At 37.7% G+C, this 17694-nt stretch overlaps 1 protein-coding gene across 1 annotated transcript; it reads right to left on the bottom strand.

Annotated features, from left to right (window-relative positions):
- Nucleotides 1-6381: 6381 nt before the first annotated feature.
- Nucleotides 6382-12035, bottom strand: gatm (glycine amidinotransferase (L-arginine:glycine amidinotransferase)). Its single transcript, XM_026320348.1, has 9 exons — nt 11883-12035; nt 10875-11093; nt 10518-10713; nt 9810-10000; nt 9440-9577; nt 8897-9061; nt 8703-8766; nt 8498-8614; nt 6382-8326 (listed from the first exon to the last, which is right to left on the bottom strand). Exons 1-9 carry the CDS (start codon nt 11949-11951, stop codon nt 8214-8216), a joined length of 1272 nt encoding a protein of 423 aa, XP_026176133.1. The 5' UTR covers nt 11952-12035; the 3' UTR covers nt 6382-8213.
- Between the last annotated feature and the right edge of the window lie 5659 nt (nt 12036-17694).

Raw genomic sequence — 17694 nt, 5'->3', positions numbered from 1 at the left:
CTCATCCTTGATCTAATTTAATCAATATAAAAAAATGACTACAATATTACTTTTTAACACAATATATTAAAATATCATATAGTTAATATTATATATTTATATTGACATATTATATATTACGAACATATAATATACATGAATATAATGAACATTTTCTGATGAAAAGCCCTTCAATTTGGTTATTGTGACCATAAAATATACTATACAGAACATTTTGTAGTTAAAAAATAAATGAGCTATTCATCCCTAGTGGACAAACTGTGTCACATGCATACTATTTCTTAAATACCACAAACATAACATTTCTTCTGGCCTACTGGTAGGTACAGTTTGCCCCTTTTCAAAGCATAATTTTAGTCATGATAACAACTAATAACTGCCATTTAAAAGGATGCTGGCTAATATCAGGCCATAAAGCAAGTGTGGCAGATTTGTCGATGAGTGTACTCGGCATGTGTATGTTTGCTGGAGGTGTAACAGACACTGATGGCATCACAGAGGATCATATGAAAGAAAGTGAAGTGAAAGTGACTTGTGTAGCCAAGCATACTCAGAATTTGTGTTCTGCATTCAACCCATCCCAAAGTGCACACACACAGCAGTGAACACACACCCGGAGCAGTGGGCAGCCATCGCTGCGGCGCCCGGGGAGCAACTGGGGGTCCGGTGCCTTGCTCAAGGGTCTCACCTCAGTCGTGGAATTGAAGGTGGACAGAGTGCTGGCTATTCACTCCGCCCCACCGACAATTCCTGCCAGTCCTGAGACTCAAACCAAGTTTCGGGTTACAATTCAGACTCCCTATCCATTAGGCCATGACTGCCCATCATATCACCCAATGTTTATTTTCTGTTTGCAAAACAGAAAGAGGGTGTGCAATAAAGTAGTCAAGGTACTGTACATGCTGTTCCAGGTGTCTAACGTTTTTATGAAGCCTTGTTGTATTGGTGTATTCTCTCCCATGACAAATAAACTGGATTTTATGTGTATAATTGGTGGTATTCCCCTTTATTGTGTGTCAGATGTGTGTTACCTTTAAGAACAATGAGCTTCAAAATGCTAAAAGCTGCAGAATTGGCTGTTAAGTCTCATGTAATCCTTTTAACCATTAGGGACCATTCAGTGTTAGTATAAAATTAAATAAGTGCTTTTTGGAGCTTTAAGCCAGCATTAATATGAGGGAGCGGTTAAGTTAATCAGGAAAAGAAAACCAGACTATCACCAACTTTACAATCACTGTAAATCAGAGCCTCATTGGTTTATTTCTTTTATGAACCAAGAACACACCATTTTAATACAAATAATGTAAGCGTGAAATAAATCAATATAAAATAGAAGTATGAGAAGGACATAAATTAATCCCCTGACAGGTCATGCTCAGTTTTTCATAAGCTTTCAGTTAAACTGGCTGCATTATTCATGAGGGGATGACATGTTTACTGTCGCCTTATTTGCACTTCTGTCATTTCTGTGTGTTTGGCGATCAGTTATCACCATTGTACTTTGTGCTGCTATGTTCAGTGTTCCACTGAAGGAAAGTCGTAATATGTGTGTTTGGTTTAGAGTCAGATGGCATCTATACTTTGTGTCAACTTCTGTTATGTAGGTCCTGTATTTTTCAGCTGTTATCTACTCCTTAACACATGAAATACCTTTTGCACTAATTAGTGAAATTAAAGTAAATCTGCTCTGTAATCCAAAATACATGAAGTTGTCTGATATTGACTGAAGCATATACAGTATCTTTATAGAACCATATAGAACCAGTTTTTTTACCCTAAGAAAACTGCTTTTCTCACTTTAGACATTCAGTATCATTATTAGCACAGGTTTGTGAAAGCATTCCCTAACGCTCTGCTTGTTCCCACTGTCAGCTGCAATAAAATTAATGTAGTTAATGAGATTTCTGATAAAAGAAGGAAATATTATTACCTTCACTGCAGATATAGTTGGATGCAACAATATACAGAAGTCATGCAATGTACATCAGCATTTCCTTGCATATTAGCAATATTAATGAGTCAGTCTTCTCAAACAAACAAAATAATACAAAATAGACAATATCCTACTTAATCTTAGGTAGTATCTCTCTTCTCTGTCCTCCTCTCACTTCTCAGTAGGTGGTGGTGAATGGATTTTGTAGTTGTGGTGCTTGAAGAAAATGTAAATTAAACAATATCAGATCTATCTTGGACATATATAATAAGTTTTAGGCAGCTGAGGAAACATATGGCCACAGTGAATTAGGATTACTAAATGCTCCATTACTGTTCATTGAGAGGCATTCACCCCTAGTTAATCTTACTTTCCTAGTTCACAGTCCTTTTTTGATACTCCATATCGTAAGTTACTATAAATAAAGGGGAATACCACCAATTATACACATAAAATCCAGTTTATTACTAGTTCCCCATTGTGGGACTAGTAAGGGAATTAAGTTAGGTAAACAGTAAATCAAGAAGGAGGTGCACAAGAAGCATGAACAAATGAACAGTAATATGTTAATATTGAATTAATCCCACACACTTCCTGATATACCAACAGTAAGTCATCACACACACATTCTATCAACTGAGTCACGTTGAGCAGCACCACACTGTAAGTATAAACAATCTACAGTGGTAAAAATTGTTCTATCTTGGCCATTTTTGTTGTTTTCAACTGTTTTTTTTAACCGTTATGCTTCCTATTGCTCCCTGCAAATACCTGAATACGGTTCGAGCAGTGTGTCTTGCAGTTTGAAATCATGTCTTTTCTGATACTTCCACTAAGGGGCACCAAATGAGCAGTTCTTCCAATTCTACAGACAGTCGCAATGTTTCCTTTTTTAAATGTTTTGGCATTTTAGAGCATGAAAACAAAAGTGAGAGTAAAACCTTCGAGTTTTTGGGGTTTTTCTGGGGTTGACATGTTCTGGGGTTTTTCTTTCTCTAATAAAACTTAAAGTGGTTAGGCATATTTTTCAATAAATGATTAAACCATGTCAAATTGAATGTAAATATTACAATCAATGTGCTTTAAGTGCTCAAGCTATACAAAGGATTGTCTATTAAAAACATGTAGACTATAATTAAAAACACTTTTTGGAAATGTAGAAGTGTTTTGTCAAATTTTAATTTTTAAAAAATCTACAGAGCAGTCTGAATATTACAGTGTGAGTGGGCTAGACACAGGAAACATTTTATTGCATTATGGCATTAACTGACACCAGTAGAGTAAATATAGGGGTGAAACACCTTCTTAGTGATTACGTCAAATCCTTTACATGTTTACCCAGTGAATCAAATGTATGGGTAGTGCCACCACTGGACAAATGTACCCACAGTACCTCTACGGTGGTTTTAAATAGAAAGCTTATTCTTTTCTTACCCCATAAGTCATAATCAGTTTAAATCAATTTAATTTCCCACCTCCAATGCAGAGTAAAACATTAAAAAACATGATTTTACTCTTCTACTGTACATGTTTACAATTTTTTAGCAATATGTTGCCAAATCTTCATTTGTTTGGACTATGGTAATCTAGACTATTCAATCACAACTGTTCTCAGCAAACCAAAACAACTTCTGTCCTGTAGGTCAGTCGCATTACGCAACTGTTCACCTCTACAATGTCATGTATTTCAACACAAATACCTTATACACTGTTTTTGCTGTTAGTGCAATAAATTTGAAACTTTTAAACCTGCAGACATAAGACATTGTACCCAGGATTTAACTGTCAGATTTAACTTCTTTATCTCCCCACTTTATTTCTGGTCATTTTTCATCTTAGTACATGCTAAATTAATGTTGAGGTTCGTATAAATTGTATCTAATACTTTTAAAGTCAGCTTTCTAGCAACGTGTTGATGCATGTTTTGAAACACTCCCTGTATGGAATAACTCAAGTGTATCTTATATTCTCATATTCTGTAGAACCTCAATATACTATTTATACTATTTTTTGCCCTTATATGGACAAAAATCACCTTTTTAACACATTTACTTTGACACCTTTTATAGTACAATATACTGAAATGTACAGATGTATAGCTGTAACACTGATATACTGACTTTTGTAAAAACATATGAGGGTAATTATAATCTTTAAATCCCCACTGTTAGGACGATTCTAGTATCCTTGTGTCTGACAATATGCTTATTGTAAACTATTGATACAGGGGTGATGGTTATTCATTGAAAAGAGAAGCGATGACCTTGACCTCACTGCAATTTGAGGGAGGAATAAAGAGTAAGAGGAATAAAAATGTTGAGGACAGTAAGGAAACCACAGTGTCCCCCGTGAATGAATTTAGAAATTTCATTAATTCCTGAATGTCTCCACTTGGACTGAACATATTGTTTCAGCATGTGTTCAGGATCTGCGATTACATCCTTTGTCACATGTATAATTATAAACAGTGACAAGGCATAAGTACAAAGTATTTAATATAGCAAATATTAACTAAACACCCACAACAGAGAATATGAGGGAGAGAGAGGTGTGTGTGACCTACAGACTCCAAACTAGTCTGGCAATCTTGCCAATGGTTTGCTTCAGGTGTCACTGCCCTGATTCAGTGGCTAGTAGGGAGATGATGATGGACACAGTAAAATATGTCCTGCTGCTACCATCACATCCATTGGTACACATGTAAGCAGACTTTATACATATACCTCCAAATCTGGAATATAAATATGTGCTGGTTATTGTGGTATATCCTTAAAGTCGGCTGAAGCATTCCCCCACAACGTTGTGGGGAATGCAAAATATATGCTGAAAGAAATGTTTAGGGTAGATTGGAAGTTGCATGTTCCGTATCAACCCAAAGCTCAGAACAGGTAAAGAAAATGAATAGTACATTCAAGAAAAAGCTAACAGAAGCTATGCAAATAAAGTTTTGAAATGACTAGATACTGTGCCTTGGTGATATATTCCTACTTACTTTGCCTTTTCTCTCCATTCACCTAACAGAATCACAGGGCTAAGTCCAGTGCTGATGGGAGGACCTCCGACAGATGCAAGCACATTGATGAAGCCTCACACAGGTACCCTAGATAGCGGAATTCACACTAGCTCCAACTAACTTTCTGCTAGAGCCTGGAAAATAAACCTGTCATGTATTTTCTTCCATATGACTTATAATAAATCGTTTGCACTGAGAATATAACTAACAGATACCAACCACATTTATTAGTAGTGACTGAAGAACTATTTGTAAATGTTTTGTTTTAATTGTTCCCAAATGTAAGGACAACAAGAGGCTGTTGAGGACACAGTGATATTTCAGATATTTATTGTGTTTTGTGATATAAAATTACCAATAGACAAAAAGCGCTGAGAAGATGATTTCTGTTTAAAACGTTAACACTGAAATCTGATCAACAAACAATCCATGCAGAATAAGCGAAGTACAAAGTAACAGCTGTGAAGAGAAGCAGGTATTCAAGTGAACTTATTCTGACACATGGTCATTCTGACTGTCATTTATCAGTTCTGGTGGCAGCCACAGGCCTCGTCACAGGCCACAGCTGTAGCCTCATAGCATTTACCCTGTACAACTTGATCCAAGCCGCACTGTGACAAAGGTGAAGCAGTTAAATAGGCAGCATGCTTTTGCTGAATGACAGAGTCACACATTGTGAGGATGGGTTTGCTGGAAGTAAACAGCTTTGTCCCACTGAAATCCTATGAAGTCACAATGGGATCTGATAAAGGATTGGATTATGGACATGTGACTTTGTGCTGCTCAAAAATTATTCAGACCAGAACAACTCAATCAGTCCATCAATCAAAGCTGTTACTTGAAGGTCCTTAAAGGTCCTGCTTCTGTGATCCTTCATTAGACACAATGGTAATTGGCTTTATTTTAAAATGATGCTGTCATCTAGAGTGAGGATGAAGGCAGTGCTACAGCTAATTCATGTAAGACAGCAGAAGTACAATGCTGAGAAAAGCAAAGAGCAGATATCCATAAAGACTGAAAGTATGATAAAGTTAAGAGTGAGTAAGACATATTTAGATTTAATGGGAGTTTTAGGTCAACAGTTTAAGGAGTGTGGTCTTCTGGACTTTCAGATGATCCCCACGCTACTACAAATCCAGGCTAAAGATGACAGCTTGACTTGAACTGTGACCACATTGGCACAGCAATTACAGCCAAGTAGTCTGTAGCAGAAGCATCTGAGCATAAAGTTGGTGACACTGTTTAATTTGGGGAGGGTGGTGACAGTGTAGCATAGTCTGAGCAGAAAGAAAGGTTTTGTTAAGTTTACTTATTTTGTAGGATGTAAACATTCACTATTAGACTATGAATCTCTAGGTCTATGTTTAGGATGTTGTCTTGTATGCAGATGCATTTAGTATGTTGCTGTCAGTGTAAATGTAACCTTTTAAGCTACTTGTGCATGGGGAGAAACAATTTATTATACAGAAATGTTACATTAAATAGAAATTTACGTTATGACTTATTTTCCATTTCATACAGCTGAATTCTCTGTTAGGACCTAGAATTCACATTGACATTATTCTTTGTGTGATTCACACTATCTTTTTTGACTGCTGTGATTTCTCACCACTAGATGGCAGCAGAATGCAGACATCACCAGGTTGTTACACCACTAGTCTGATATTTCTCAAAATGTCACATAGGCAGTTGTTATCATTCAACACATCAGTATATCAACATCCCTAACATCATTCACTTTATTATCATTTGGACTTGCAGAGCTTAAACAATAAAATACTGAGACAGTCCATGCTAGTTCTCATGCTGCAATATTTTTTTAAACCAATGATGGCCAATTAACAAATACCAAAATGTTAAGTATAACAAATAATATAAGGAAAAGCAAATGACACAAAGCTTTTTAAAATTACATGTAATATAATGCATAATACAAAATGCTCTAATTCCACTGCAAAGCTTTCCATGATTTCATTATTTCAAAAATAAATATCAAGGCAGACTTCAAGAGGTAATTTATATCTAACTGTATATGCAGCAAAGGAATCATCAAACATAAATCTTTCATTGTTTAGGCATTTTGGCTTTGCACACAAAAGCAGCCACACAGTTCAGTGAGAATGACAAGTAGCACATAACTGGCCCAGATTTGCAATAGGAGAAAACAGCAGAGGCAGAAGGTATACAATATCTGATATGGACCTCGTACTTTTTAAGTAAATGTATAAAAACACTATTTGCTGGGAAATCCAATAAAGAGTATGAAAAATATAAATAAAACTTTGTCTGTTTAATCAATTGCAATGTTTATACAAAATAATATACTAATGAAAAGAAATGGATACTGCCTAAATGAACTATGTAACAACTTTTATACATTTCTTGAAACAAAAAAAATACAGAATACAGGATTATGGTGTTTGCATTTTTATGAGGAGATATCTCTCCTCCTGTGCCCTAGTTTGATGACATTCACATACCAAATTGTACCTTGTCCTCAAAGTTATGACATTTTAGATGTATAAGTCATGAACACCTCAGCTTCACAATAGCCAGGCCAGAAATGCAGTTAATATTGAGATTATTGACAGAAGTAATGTAATGTGATTTCTCTCTCTCTTTCTCTCTCTCTCTCTCTCTCTCTCTCTATGTATCTCTCTCTCTCTCTCTCTCTCTGTCTCTCTCTCTCTGTCTCTCTCTCTCTCTCTCTTCCTATATATATATATATATATATATATATATATATATATATATATACATACACACATATATATATTTGTATATATATATATATAGCTGTGTGCAAAGGCACTGTGATGCACAAAATCAATCAAAAACAATTCATACATGTTCATTTTGGATATAACGACCAAATCTGGAAAAGCTGCAACAGAGAAGGTGCCACCTGTCATGATAAAAAGGCTTTTCCTTTTTCCTTGGGCTGAGAGCAGCTATAAAAAGCAAGCAATCCCTGTGGGATTAATAAAATGGTCTGAATCTGAATCTGATAATGACCCCTTCTATTAATTTGTTTCATACAGGTTTAACAAATCCACCATTCACTGGTTTCAGCGGGTGACACCCCAAATTTAAGGGTACTGCATTTTGGAAACAGTAGACTGTTGCACCATAAAGCTCTGCCTTTCATTACCTGTGTGCACATACATGATTGACTGACAATACATTTCACAGCTACAGTGGAATTAAGATTCCAGACTGAGGCATTAATCTTCAAAGCTCAATAAAAACTGCCTATTTCTGGCAAGGCTAGTGGAAGTAGGACTGCAGGGTACCACGGCGGCGGACATCAGTTGTCCAGCAGTGGAAGCCACCACCCAGAGAATTGGCATGGCGAATGCTCACCTTTATGGTCTTAATACCTAGAACAAAAACATGTTCAGGCATAGTTATTACAGAGCATAGAGACCTTAAACATGGTTATTTCTTCATAGTTGACTTTGAAGAGCAGAAGATCTGATGAACTGAATCTTCGAGGATGTAAAAATGAAACAAAATTAAAATGGAATAGCAACAGCAACATCTGAACTTACCGAGGCTCTCAAACATTTTCTGAATGGTGGTTTCATTGGCGTCAACCATAACACGCTTCTCATCCAACATCAGGACATTCATGGACAGCCATTTGGAGGACATCCACAGTGGGTGATCTCCACAGAAAATGAGAGAGTGTCTCTGTCAATATAACTTCAAAATGTTCAGCTAATACATAAGGTATGTATTACTTTTTGTACCCACCATCAGCAATCAGAGGTGTTGGAGGTTTCACAACAGTCCAGCCGGCCTTCATGAACATGTCAATCTGAGGTAAAGAACAGAGAGCAGAGATGAACATGGGGCACTTTGTGGTTTTAATTAAAGCAAGATGGCGTATCAGTGCACAAGAGGACAGCATTGAGAAATGAAAGTTGTCTGTTCCTGTTTTCCAGTACCTGGCGACATGGGCGATCAGGGTTTGACAACACTAGTCCTGGCCCAATGATGTTAAACGTGGCATCAATGTGCATGGGGTTCGGGTCCTTAAATGAGATTATGTGAATCTTGTAGTCTGGGGCCAAGTGACGTCGCATCCATTCAATTCCCATGAAATTTGTAACCTGCAAAAAACGAGACTTAGTCGAGATTTACTCCTCTGTTTATTCACATGCAAATTCTTACTGTCTGTAGTGCAGCATTCGGTAATGTATCAATTTAATATATAAATTTTCTACTGAATACATTGTGAATTGGGGTTTACTGATCCAAAGACCTGTAAATATTTTATCTATGGTTTTGCAGTAACAAAATTTCACCTGATCTAATTTTTATTTTTGCACATTATATATTGTTTTGCACTCTTGAATAAATGAAGGATTTGCCCGTTTGTTACTTTGAGAAAAGTGCATAGCCATATCGGACACACTAACACTTTGAGTTTGGGCTCACTTTCCCATTACTGGTCGTGTAAATGTTTATAAGTTTAAGAGTCTTCATACCTGACTCCTCTGGACAAAAATGTCCCTCCCAGCTCGAATAAAATCAGCAGCATCGAAGCAGGGCTCGTGCTCTGTGGTCACAAACTTCCCCAGGGCAGCCAGCTTGTGTCTGTCCTCCACTGTGCGGATGGGGTAATCCTGAATGACACCAATAAATGGTGATTTACAATTAAGAGCACAGTTTCTCACCATGTACAATGCAATAGATATGGGCATGCAAACAGATTAATAGTGATATGAAAAGCTTTAAAACTGCTTAATCCTTAAAAACTCATTAGGTCACACTTGAATCATTTAACATGTGCTGTCTTGAGCATTTAATTGCTGCAAGTACAGTATCTCAGCTTAATCTCACAAGATAAGGCCTCACCTGATCATACAGCTCATCCGACATGGTGGGTTTGGGAGCAGTGGTCCATTTAGCGCCTTTTCTGAAGTACTCCTTGATCAAAGGTCTGTAGGCACGGTACTCAAAGAAGCGAGCCCTCCAGGCCATAGGTGCCTCGATAATCTCGTTTCCCACAACTAAAAGGATGTCTCTGGGCATGGCAGCATACATGCCTACAAAAGATTATAAAATCTAAGGTGATGCATTAACACATAAATAAGAAACCAGCAGGTTTCTTAAATATGGGTATTATTAACTGAAATATTTACTCACAGTTTAATTGTGTTATGTGTTATCAGCAAAATGTATTTAAAGAATCAAAGGTGACAGCAGTTGTTAGGCAGAACAGGCCCTCTGGGTTTTATAGCATTATACTGCTGAACCACAGCCACATATACAATTTTGCAGTATCTTCTATAGATATACATTATATTTCATATATTTCAACATTATATATGTTGTATGCAAAATATCAATCTTGTTATAGTTAAAAGTAACTATGGCTGTTCAATAGGTATAGTGGAATAAAAGTACAGTGTCTCTATCTGGTATGCAATGGAGGAGAACTGGAAAGAGTAATAGAAATACACAAGTACCACAAAGCTGTACTTAAATACAGTACAGTGTGTATGTACATGTATCTTCATGGATTACTTGCTTGGAGTTATTACTGTGGATGGATCTTTTTACCTGATGATTTGAAATCTGGAGTTTTGTACTGCATGGACCAGTCGATGGGTTCTGGCCTCCTCACACTGACGCCTTCATGATGCAGAATATTGCACATTTCTTCAATCTCAGCAACAGCTTTTTTTAAGTGGTCCACAGGAAAAGACTGGCCCCCATACTTCTGGTAGAAGGGCCAGTACTTCTCATATGTGTTAGCCTGTTGAAAGGTTTACAGTCATTAACCACATTTTCTGTCTGTTTTTAGTGCATTTTATTGGACCTTCTCCTGCAATGGCTTACATATAGAGACGTGTCAGAGTTCCCTGATGTTACATAATCTACATGTTTCAAATAGGCGCTTTTGACGTTCTAACTTACTTTCACTTCCACAGTGAATGGAGGCACATGGGCGTTTTCAGCACGACCCACAATCACTTCTTCAAGAGGGTCCCATTCATTGTAGCTGCATACAGGACATTCCTGTTGAATGGGCTCAGTAACAAGTTCCTCTTCCACTGCATGGTGTGACTGTGCAGCTGCAGCACTCGAAGAACTCTGAAAGGCCCTCTGCACCCATCCAGTCACTGCCCGGCCAAGCTGCGGTGGGAAAAAATGCATCACAACTTTCTACTTCTTCTTTTTAATATTCTGCACCTCAAAATGACTCAGGCAAAGAAAGAGTAGCCTTTGTATAAAACATTGCCATTCTTTTAATTCCAAGTCAAACCTACAATTGACAGCCTGTTAATCTGCACAGACGCTGTTGTATGTTGATTTTATGTATTTTATTTAGAAATAAAAGTGAAAAGTGAAATAGTGCGCTTGATTAGCAGTGGCAATTGCCAGCAGTAAGGTGGATTGCTTTGGTGTCAAAGTACACATTATTGTAGTGTTAAGTAAGTAGTGTTATCTCCTCGACTAGAGGCGTTACAGTATGACAACTGCTGGTTCAGGACCAGCTCTAAGGTCACTAAGTTCGAGAGCGCATCTGTGCCAAACAACTGTTCACTGTCACTCAGGGACCAAAGGAAATGCGCTTTCTCAGCAGTTACAGAGAACAGAGAAATCAATCCTAGGACTAAGGTTTCTTTGATAAAATCACTGTTTCAACATGTTTGGGGTGTTTTTCCCAATCAGTTGATTAGATTGATTTTTTATTTAGTCAACTAAAACGCTGCATAAGCAGAAAAACAGTAAATCAACAAATCAGTTAAAATGATCTTCAGTGAAAGGAGTAGCTCAGATGTGCCTAGTGAAGAAAATGTCAAGCATCTTTTCTTTATTCCCGTTGACGTGCTCCCCCCCCCCCCCGGAAAAGAAAAACATTTCCTAAAATAATTAAAAAATAATAAAATACAGAAGACATGAAACCACCATTTTACCAACCATGGCTCCGATCAGATGGGCAGCCTCGGCCCCCCTGCTACCTCCTCTCAGACACCTTACTCGCAGCATTGTCCGATGTAATAGTGAGTATGTCAGTGAAATCAAACGCAGCGCAGGATCCACTTCTCAGTTTGATCATGAATGAAGACGCCTCAGCTCACTTTATAAGACCGCGTCTACGTGCCCCTTGGTGTCATTGGTCGCTTTCAGGTCGTGGGGCAACGTGACTTGTAGGAAAAAAAGCATTTCTGAAACATTATCCCTTACGCCAGCAAATTCCTATCAACTGGACTAATAGCTTTAAAAGTCCCCACGCACATCTGAAAAAGTCTCATGAATTATTTTCTCCTCCTTCAAACTTCTGAATTGTCATTTCTATAGAAAATTACTGCATAAATAAATGAATAAATCAACTAACGCCAACAAATTAATGCATAATTAAATACATGCATTACAAATAAAAAAATATTAATGAATAAATATAACACCAGTATAAAAAACTTAAAGACATGATGGTGTCATTGCAGAAATATCTGCAAATTTAGGGACCTAATGCATAAACCTGCATAAATTAAGCTTTTTTTAATTTAGTGTATATTCTGTAATTCAAAACCACAAGTAGGTCTATAAATCTTTTTCTCCACCAATATTCTCTGTGTCGGTTACACAAAAGGCCATCAATAGCATTATTTAAAAAGAAGTTAATTTAATAAAATTGCAAATCTAGACATTATTATACTCGTTAGCTTTACATTATAACACATTACATACTGTATACAGTAGTATACTGTCATCACGTTGTTAGGTAACATTATCAAACACACCCTGGAAAGTGGAGCAAAGGGTGAAAAAGGATAAAAGTAGTAGATAGCCTTGTCCAGGCAACCACATGTTTCACTGGACTGTGCTCACAGGAGTTTCACAAGCCCAAGACCTTGGTGACCCCTGATATTACCTTGGCATCGAAAATTATCTCTGACTGACGCCAAAGGTTCAAAGAATAGGCTCCGATGATGCCTTTGTCTCCCAGTAGCATCATTTGTTAGACCATAAGTCACAAGGAAAATTTTGTGAAATCTATGAGCATTTTATTTTTAAGGCTGCACTGATCAACTCATGGTCACTGAGGGCCAGAAGAACACCCACTGATACACTGTACACTGCAACCTGCTGATCTGAGCTTTCTGCTTTCTGCATCAACTGAGATGCAACATGCTATTTACTAAGCTTTAGAGATTCTGGTACGTGGATTTTATGACCCATGGACAAAGCTGGGCTGGACATTTACCTCTGCTTCCATTATTTATGCAAAGTTACAGCCTATTAATCTATGGTATGTCATGTCAGTTCATACTGTGCCTTGACAATGCATTTTCCCCAAGTTACAATAAGTCAACTAACAGGCCATAAATCAAAATGTTGAGCTATAACAGTTGCAGAGTTCAGTGTTAGTGCTCCACATTTGTTGTCCAGACTGATTCTTCCACTTTACAGATTTGCCTAATCAGACGGAGACAGGGTATAGTGGTAACAGGGGGTGAGTTGTAACACCGCCAATGTAATCAGTCAGGGACAAGATAGTAGCCATATGATCAGTTCACTGTTTGCTCATTTCCCCCTGGTGTTAGTGAAATTAGGTTCTGTGCCTTTAAGAAAGTGAGAGAGAGAGAGAGAGTATCGCGAGAAGGCTCTATGGAGTAGAATAAGTTAGAGGATAAGCGGGATCGCGGAAAGAGGGTTGAGAGAGTTGAGAATGGAGAGTGAGAACTGTGAGAGGAGAAGGCACATGTTGTAATCGTGTGGACGATCCCCGTTTGGGTCAAATAAACCAGTGTTGAGACCAGTGCTGAGTTGCTGTTCTTTCTCCACGGAACGACGACGCAACAACGACGCGTTACATTTGTACTAAACACACGTGGGAACTTTGAATTTGGTTGAGAAGCAGCTCAGAAATTCAGTGAGTTTCAGATGCTGAAGCAAAAATGTTCCCATCATACCTGGTCTCCCCAATTATCGGGATACTGACGCAGAGTTAAAGAAATAAAATGAGAACGTTTAGCAGTTTCAAGTCCAGTTTTCAGGCGCGCTGCTGAGGGTGCTCCAGCACCCCCTGTTGGAGGAAACGCAGGGGTGCCTTTGAATAGAATACCTGTTATTTGACTGGGGAAGAGTCATTTCACGTTTGCTGCCGTTTAACATCGCCAATCCGATCGATGATGAGAGATTTCAGGAGTTTGTAAGTTTTTGGTTTTTGGAAGCGCCCCTGACAGGAAAAAGCGTGTGTCGATGGAGTCAGAGCAGTGGCAGTGTTTTATAGTACCAAGGCTTTTTGTCCGTTTTAGCCTTCGCTCACTGTTTTGACGTGCAGGGGAGGGCTGTGAGGGGCGGGGCTAAGAAAGACGCGATTACTTGCGTTTTCAGCAGCATCTGCACAGCAAAGAGAGACCGTCTGGCTGCACACTGCTGCTGCCACTCTGCAAACTCCTCAAAACCAAGATTCACATTTTATGTTGGAAAACATTAATTCTGAATTGTGTTTGACAAATTCCAAGTGGGCCATTTAATTCTTCTGGCAAAATATGTAAGGCATAAGTGTAGAGTGTAGAGTGCATCCTTGTTTGACAGCTTTTGGAAATGAACACTTTCCTACCCAGACACGCATGACTGTTGTCACTGTTGTTTGATATTTCCCTGGCTTGTCTTAGTTTATTTTTTCGTTTTGTCCTGCAGCATTGTTTCATGTTGTGTTGTCTTGAATCTTTCTGCTGTGTGTGTGGTTAGGCAACATTTGCTGAATATGTCGATGGTTGTCACTGCCATTGTCTCTGTAAATTCACGTTTCAATAAATGAAAACAAGAAAAGGAATAGCTTGCTGGACTAGGAAACAAGCTGCATTACTACTCTGTTTTCAGCACATGGTGCACCAACCCAGTAAAGCATTTTCTCATACACAATTACTGGAAATGCAATGCCTAACAGGGGAACTCAGCCCATGTTCTTCAAAGGCCACTGCCCAGTTTATTTTACAGCTATGCCTGACACATCCACTGCTGATTACCTGGATCAGGCATGTTCAGCCCACCAGAAACTGAATGATACCAATTCACCGTTTCTTTCCCAACTCAGCCCTCATCTGAGATGGGCAGTGGGTAGGGCTGTAAAACAGGCAGGTCTGGCCCTCTAGGACCAGAGTTGGTTACAGTAATTTTCTTGTAGTATTTCTCTGAGAATCTATCATGTCAAATTTGAATATTTTTGTACATTTTTCCTATGGTTGCATGAGATTTCTCTTTTTGCTTTTTCCCAACTGCAGCTCAGCAACATGACAGGACGCTGCCCCACCTAGCCATCAGTGAAGCAGTCACAAAATGTCTGCATTACACTTTAGAGCAGGACAGCAGCATTGAAAGGACCGCAAAACAAAGTGTTTTCTTTCTTATTCTCTTCTTTACATTTGTGAGAAGTCTGAACAGTGCTGTAGTTTGTGATGATTTGTTCAGTGGACAAAAAGTCCAAGGGACTGAATTCAATGTCCATAAGATGATTTATTTTTCTTTATTCTGAAAAAAGATGAAAGGCTGAAAAAATAAAAAGAATAAAAAAGATTTATTTTCAGCAAAAAATGTGTAAGGAAGCAAAAACCTTTTGGAACAGATGGTGCCTTAGAATTTTTTTTAATAACATCAATTAGTACAACATATATTATTTAAGGATTTTTGTAAAGATGGTAAAAGTTAACTGCAGGTTGCCTTGGCTTTTAGATGATATCAATATTGATGCAGCAGAATCATTTCAAAATAGACCAGCTACAATTTAGTTGCAGGCAGTCCTTTTAGATTACAATTGAGTCAATACTGTGTCAAAACCGCATAACGTTTAGCAGCACATAAACTCAGTGTTTCTCTGTGACAACATGTCTAGCTAGAGGAGTATTTCAGATCACTGTTGCATTTTGTGCTGTAGTGTACTTTCCCACAGAAGTCAATATGCTTAGGGTATAGCGTATACATTATATAATAACTTGATCTGGTTGAACAACTCTGCTCTCTACATTACAGACCCATCGTCTGTAGCTATAAACTTTCTTAGGAGGGGACTTAAACATCTACTTCAACTGGGGATTCATATGTTTTTTGAATCAATATTTTCTGATTATATGCCCAAACTGGCCTCTGTTACTGCATATACATCGCAATTAATGTCAAAGTGCTGCTTCTGTTCCATAGTTAATGATGATAATAATGTGTGAAGTAGGCCAGAAGAAATGTAAAACACATTAACCAACATTAACCAGCCCAGAGTTTAGTAAATTACTATTCACTATTCTGTAATGTAGGATTGCTCATTTGTATTAAATTATTATATATAAAACTGTAATTATCAAATATTTTACCTTCAATCTTAATAAAAAAAACTACCGAAGGTGTATTTCCACTCTCACCAGGAAACTACATTTTTAAACCCTGACTTGGTCCTTTCATTCATAGACAATCTCATGTTATAGTAAGTATGTCCATCTACTCCTACACAAATCTTCTTTCCATGAATTGCTTCATAATTCTGGTTCAAATAATCAAGTCCAGTGTTTTCCTTGTGATATACTGATGTCATTTTGAGATCTTCAGCCTATTTGAATAAAAGCAACAGAATAGGATCCATCATGAAGCAGTTTGACTTTGATGTCACAAAGCAGCACCCAAGCTTCAATTGCACAATTATGGTTAAACCTGCTTTCATCAGGCTCGGACTCCCAGACGTAAAGGCACACATGGAGCACAATAGCCACAGTGTACTCTGCTCCATATTAACATCTAGTTCTATTATACCACACACAGACACACATACAACCATTCTTCATTGCCTACCTCAAGACTTGCTGTCTTTAACAGGATCAAAAGTCTGTGCTGCAGGTAGTCTGTTGCTCGGGTTCAGCACGTGTAGCTTGTGACTCAGACGATCTGCAAGAATAAACTTAAAAGTCATGTTTTTTGACAAAAACAAAAAAGTTTATTCACAAACTTGGGTGTAACCAGTGGAACAGTTACACAGACGCTGTAATAAAATGTATGTGATGAATCACAAGTGTGAAACATATGTATTGAAATATTGTGCTGATTTAATCCAGCACAAGAAACACATTTAAATAAATTAAAGGCAAAAACTCATCATTGAATGTGTCACAGAATTCACCAGGGTAACAAAGCAGCAATTACCATGTACATCCTAAATTCCACCAGGTGTTAAATCGAAAAATAAAAATAGCATTTGAAGAGTTTGTCTAAAGAATCACTTGTATGTGGGGTTAATACAATTAACTTAACCAAACATGAACTGAATTAACTTATTGAAAACAACCTTGGTTAATGAAAATGCAATTTTATATTACTATTTATGACAACAGGTTTCAAAATACTTAGATAAACATCATCTGGTGCATTATTATTGTCATTAAATTAATTGATTACCTTTCTGGTATAACATTGATCTGTGCTTAGCATTTTTGAATTATGATTAGATTGTTGTCTAACCATTTGTTTACTCAGAAATCTCGATGAGATCTAGTACACGTCAAACACAGTAAACAACAGTGTGTGAAAAGCCCAGGTGCTGCTTCAGCTTTTGTCAGAGGTTAAATGACAGTGATAAGCTTTGACATTGATGGGATTTCCCCTTACCATTCTATTACCCTTTACTGTGTGTTCAGTCATTGCGCATGTTGCCCAAACTTTACCTTAGTCTTTGTTTGTGAAGCGTCATCCTGAAATGTAAGTGATTTGCTCTAAGAGTCATCTGTTATGCATTCAAGCACAT

This window comes from Mastacembelus armatus, chromosome 3 (assembly GCF_900324485.2).
Source record: "Mastacembelus armatus chromosome 3, fMasArm1.2, whole genome shotgun sequence".
NCBI classification, from domain to species: domain Eukaryota; kingdom Metazoa; phylum Chordata; class Actinopteri; order Synbranchiformes; family Mastacembelidae; genus Mastacembelus; species Mastacembelus armatus.
The sequence above is the reverse complement of the archived record's forward strand: the minus strand, read 5'-3'. Positions and strand labels throughout refer to the sequence as shown.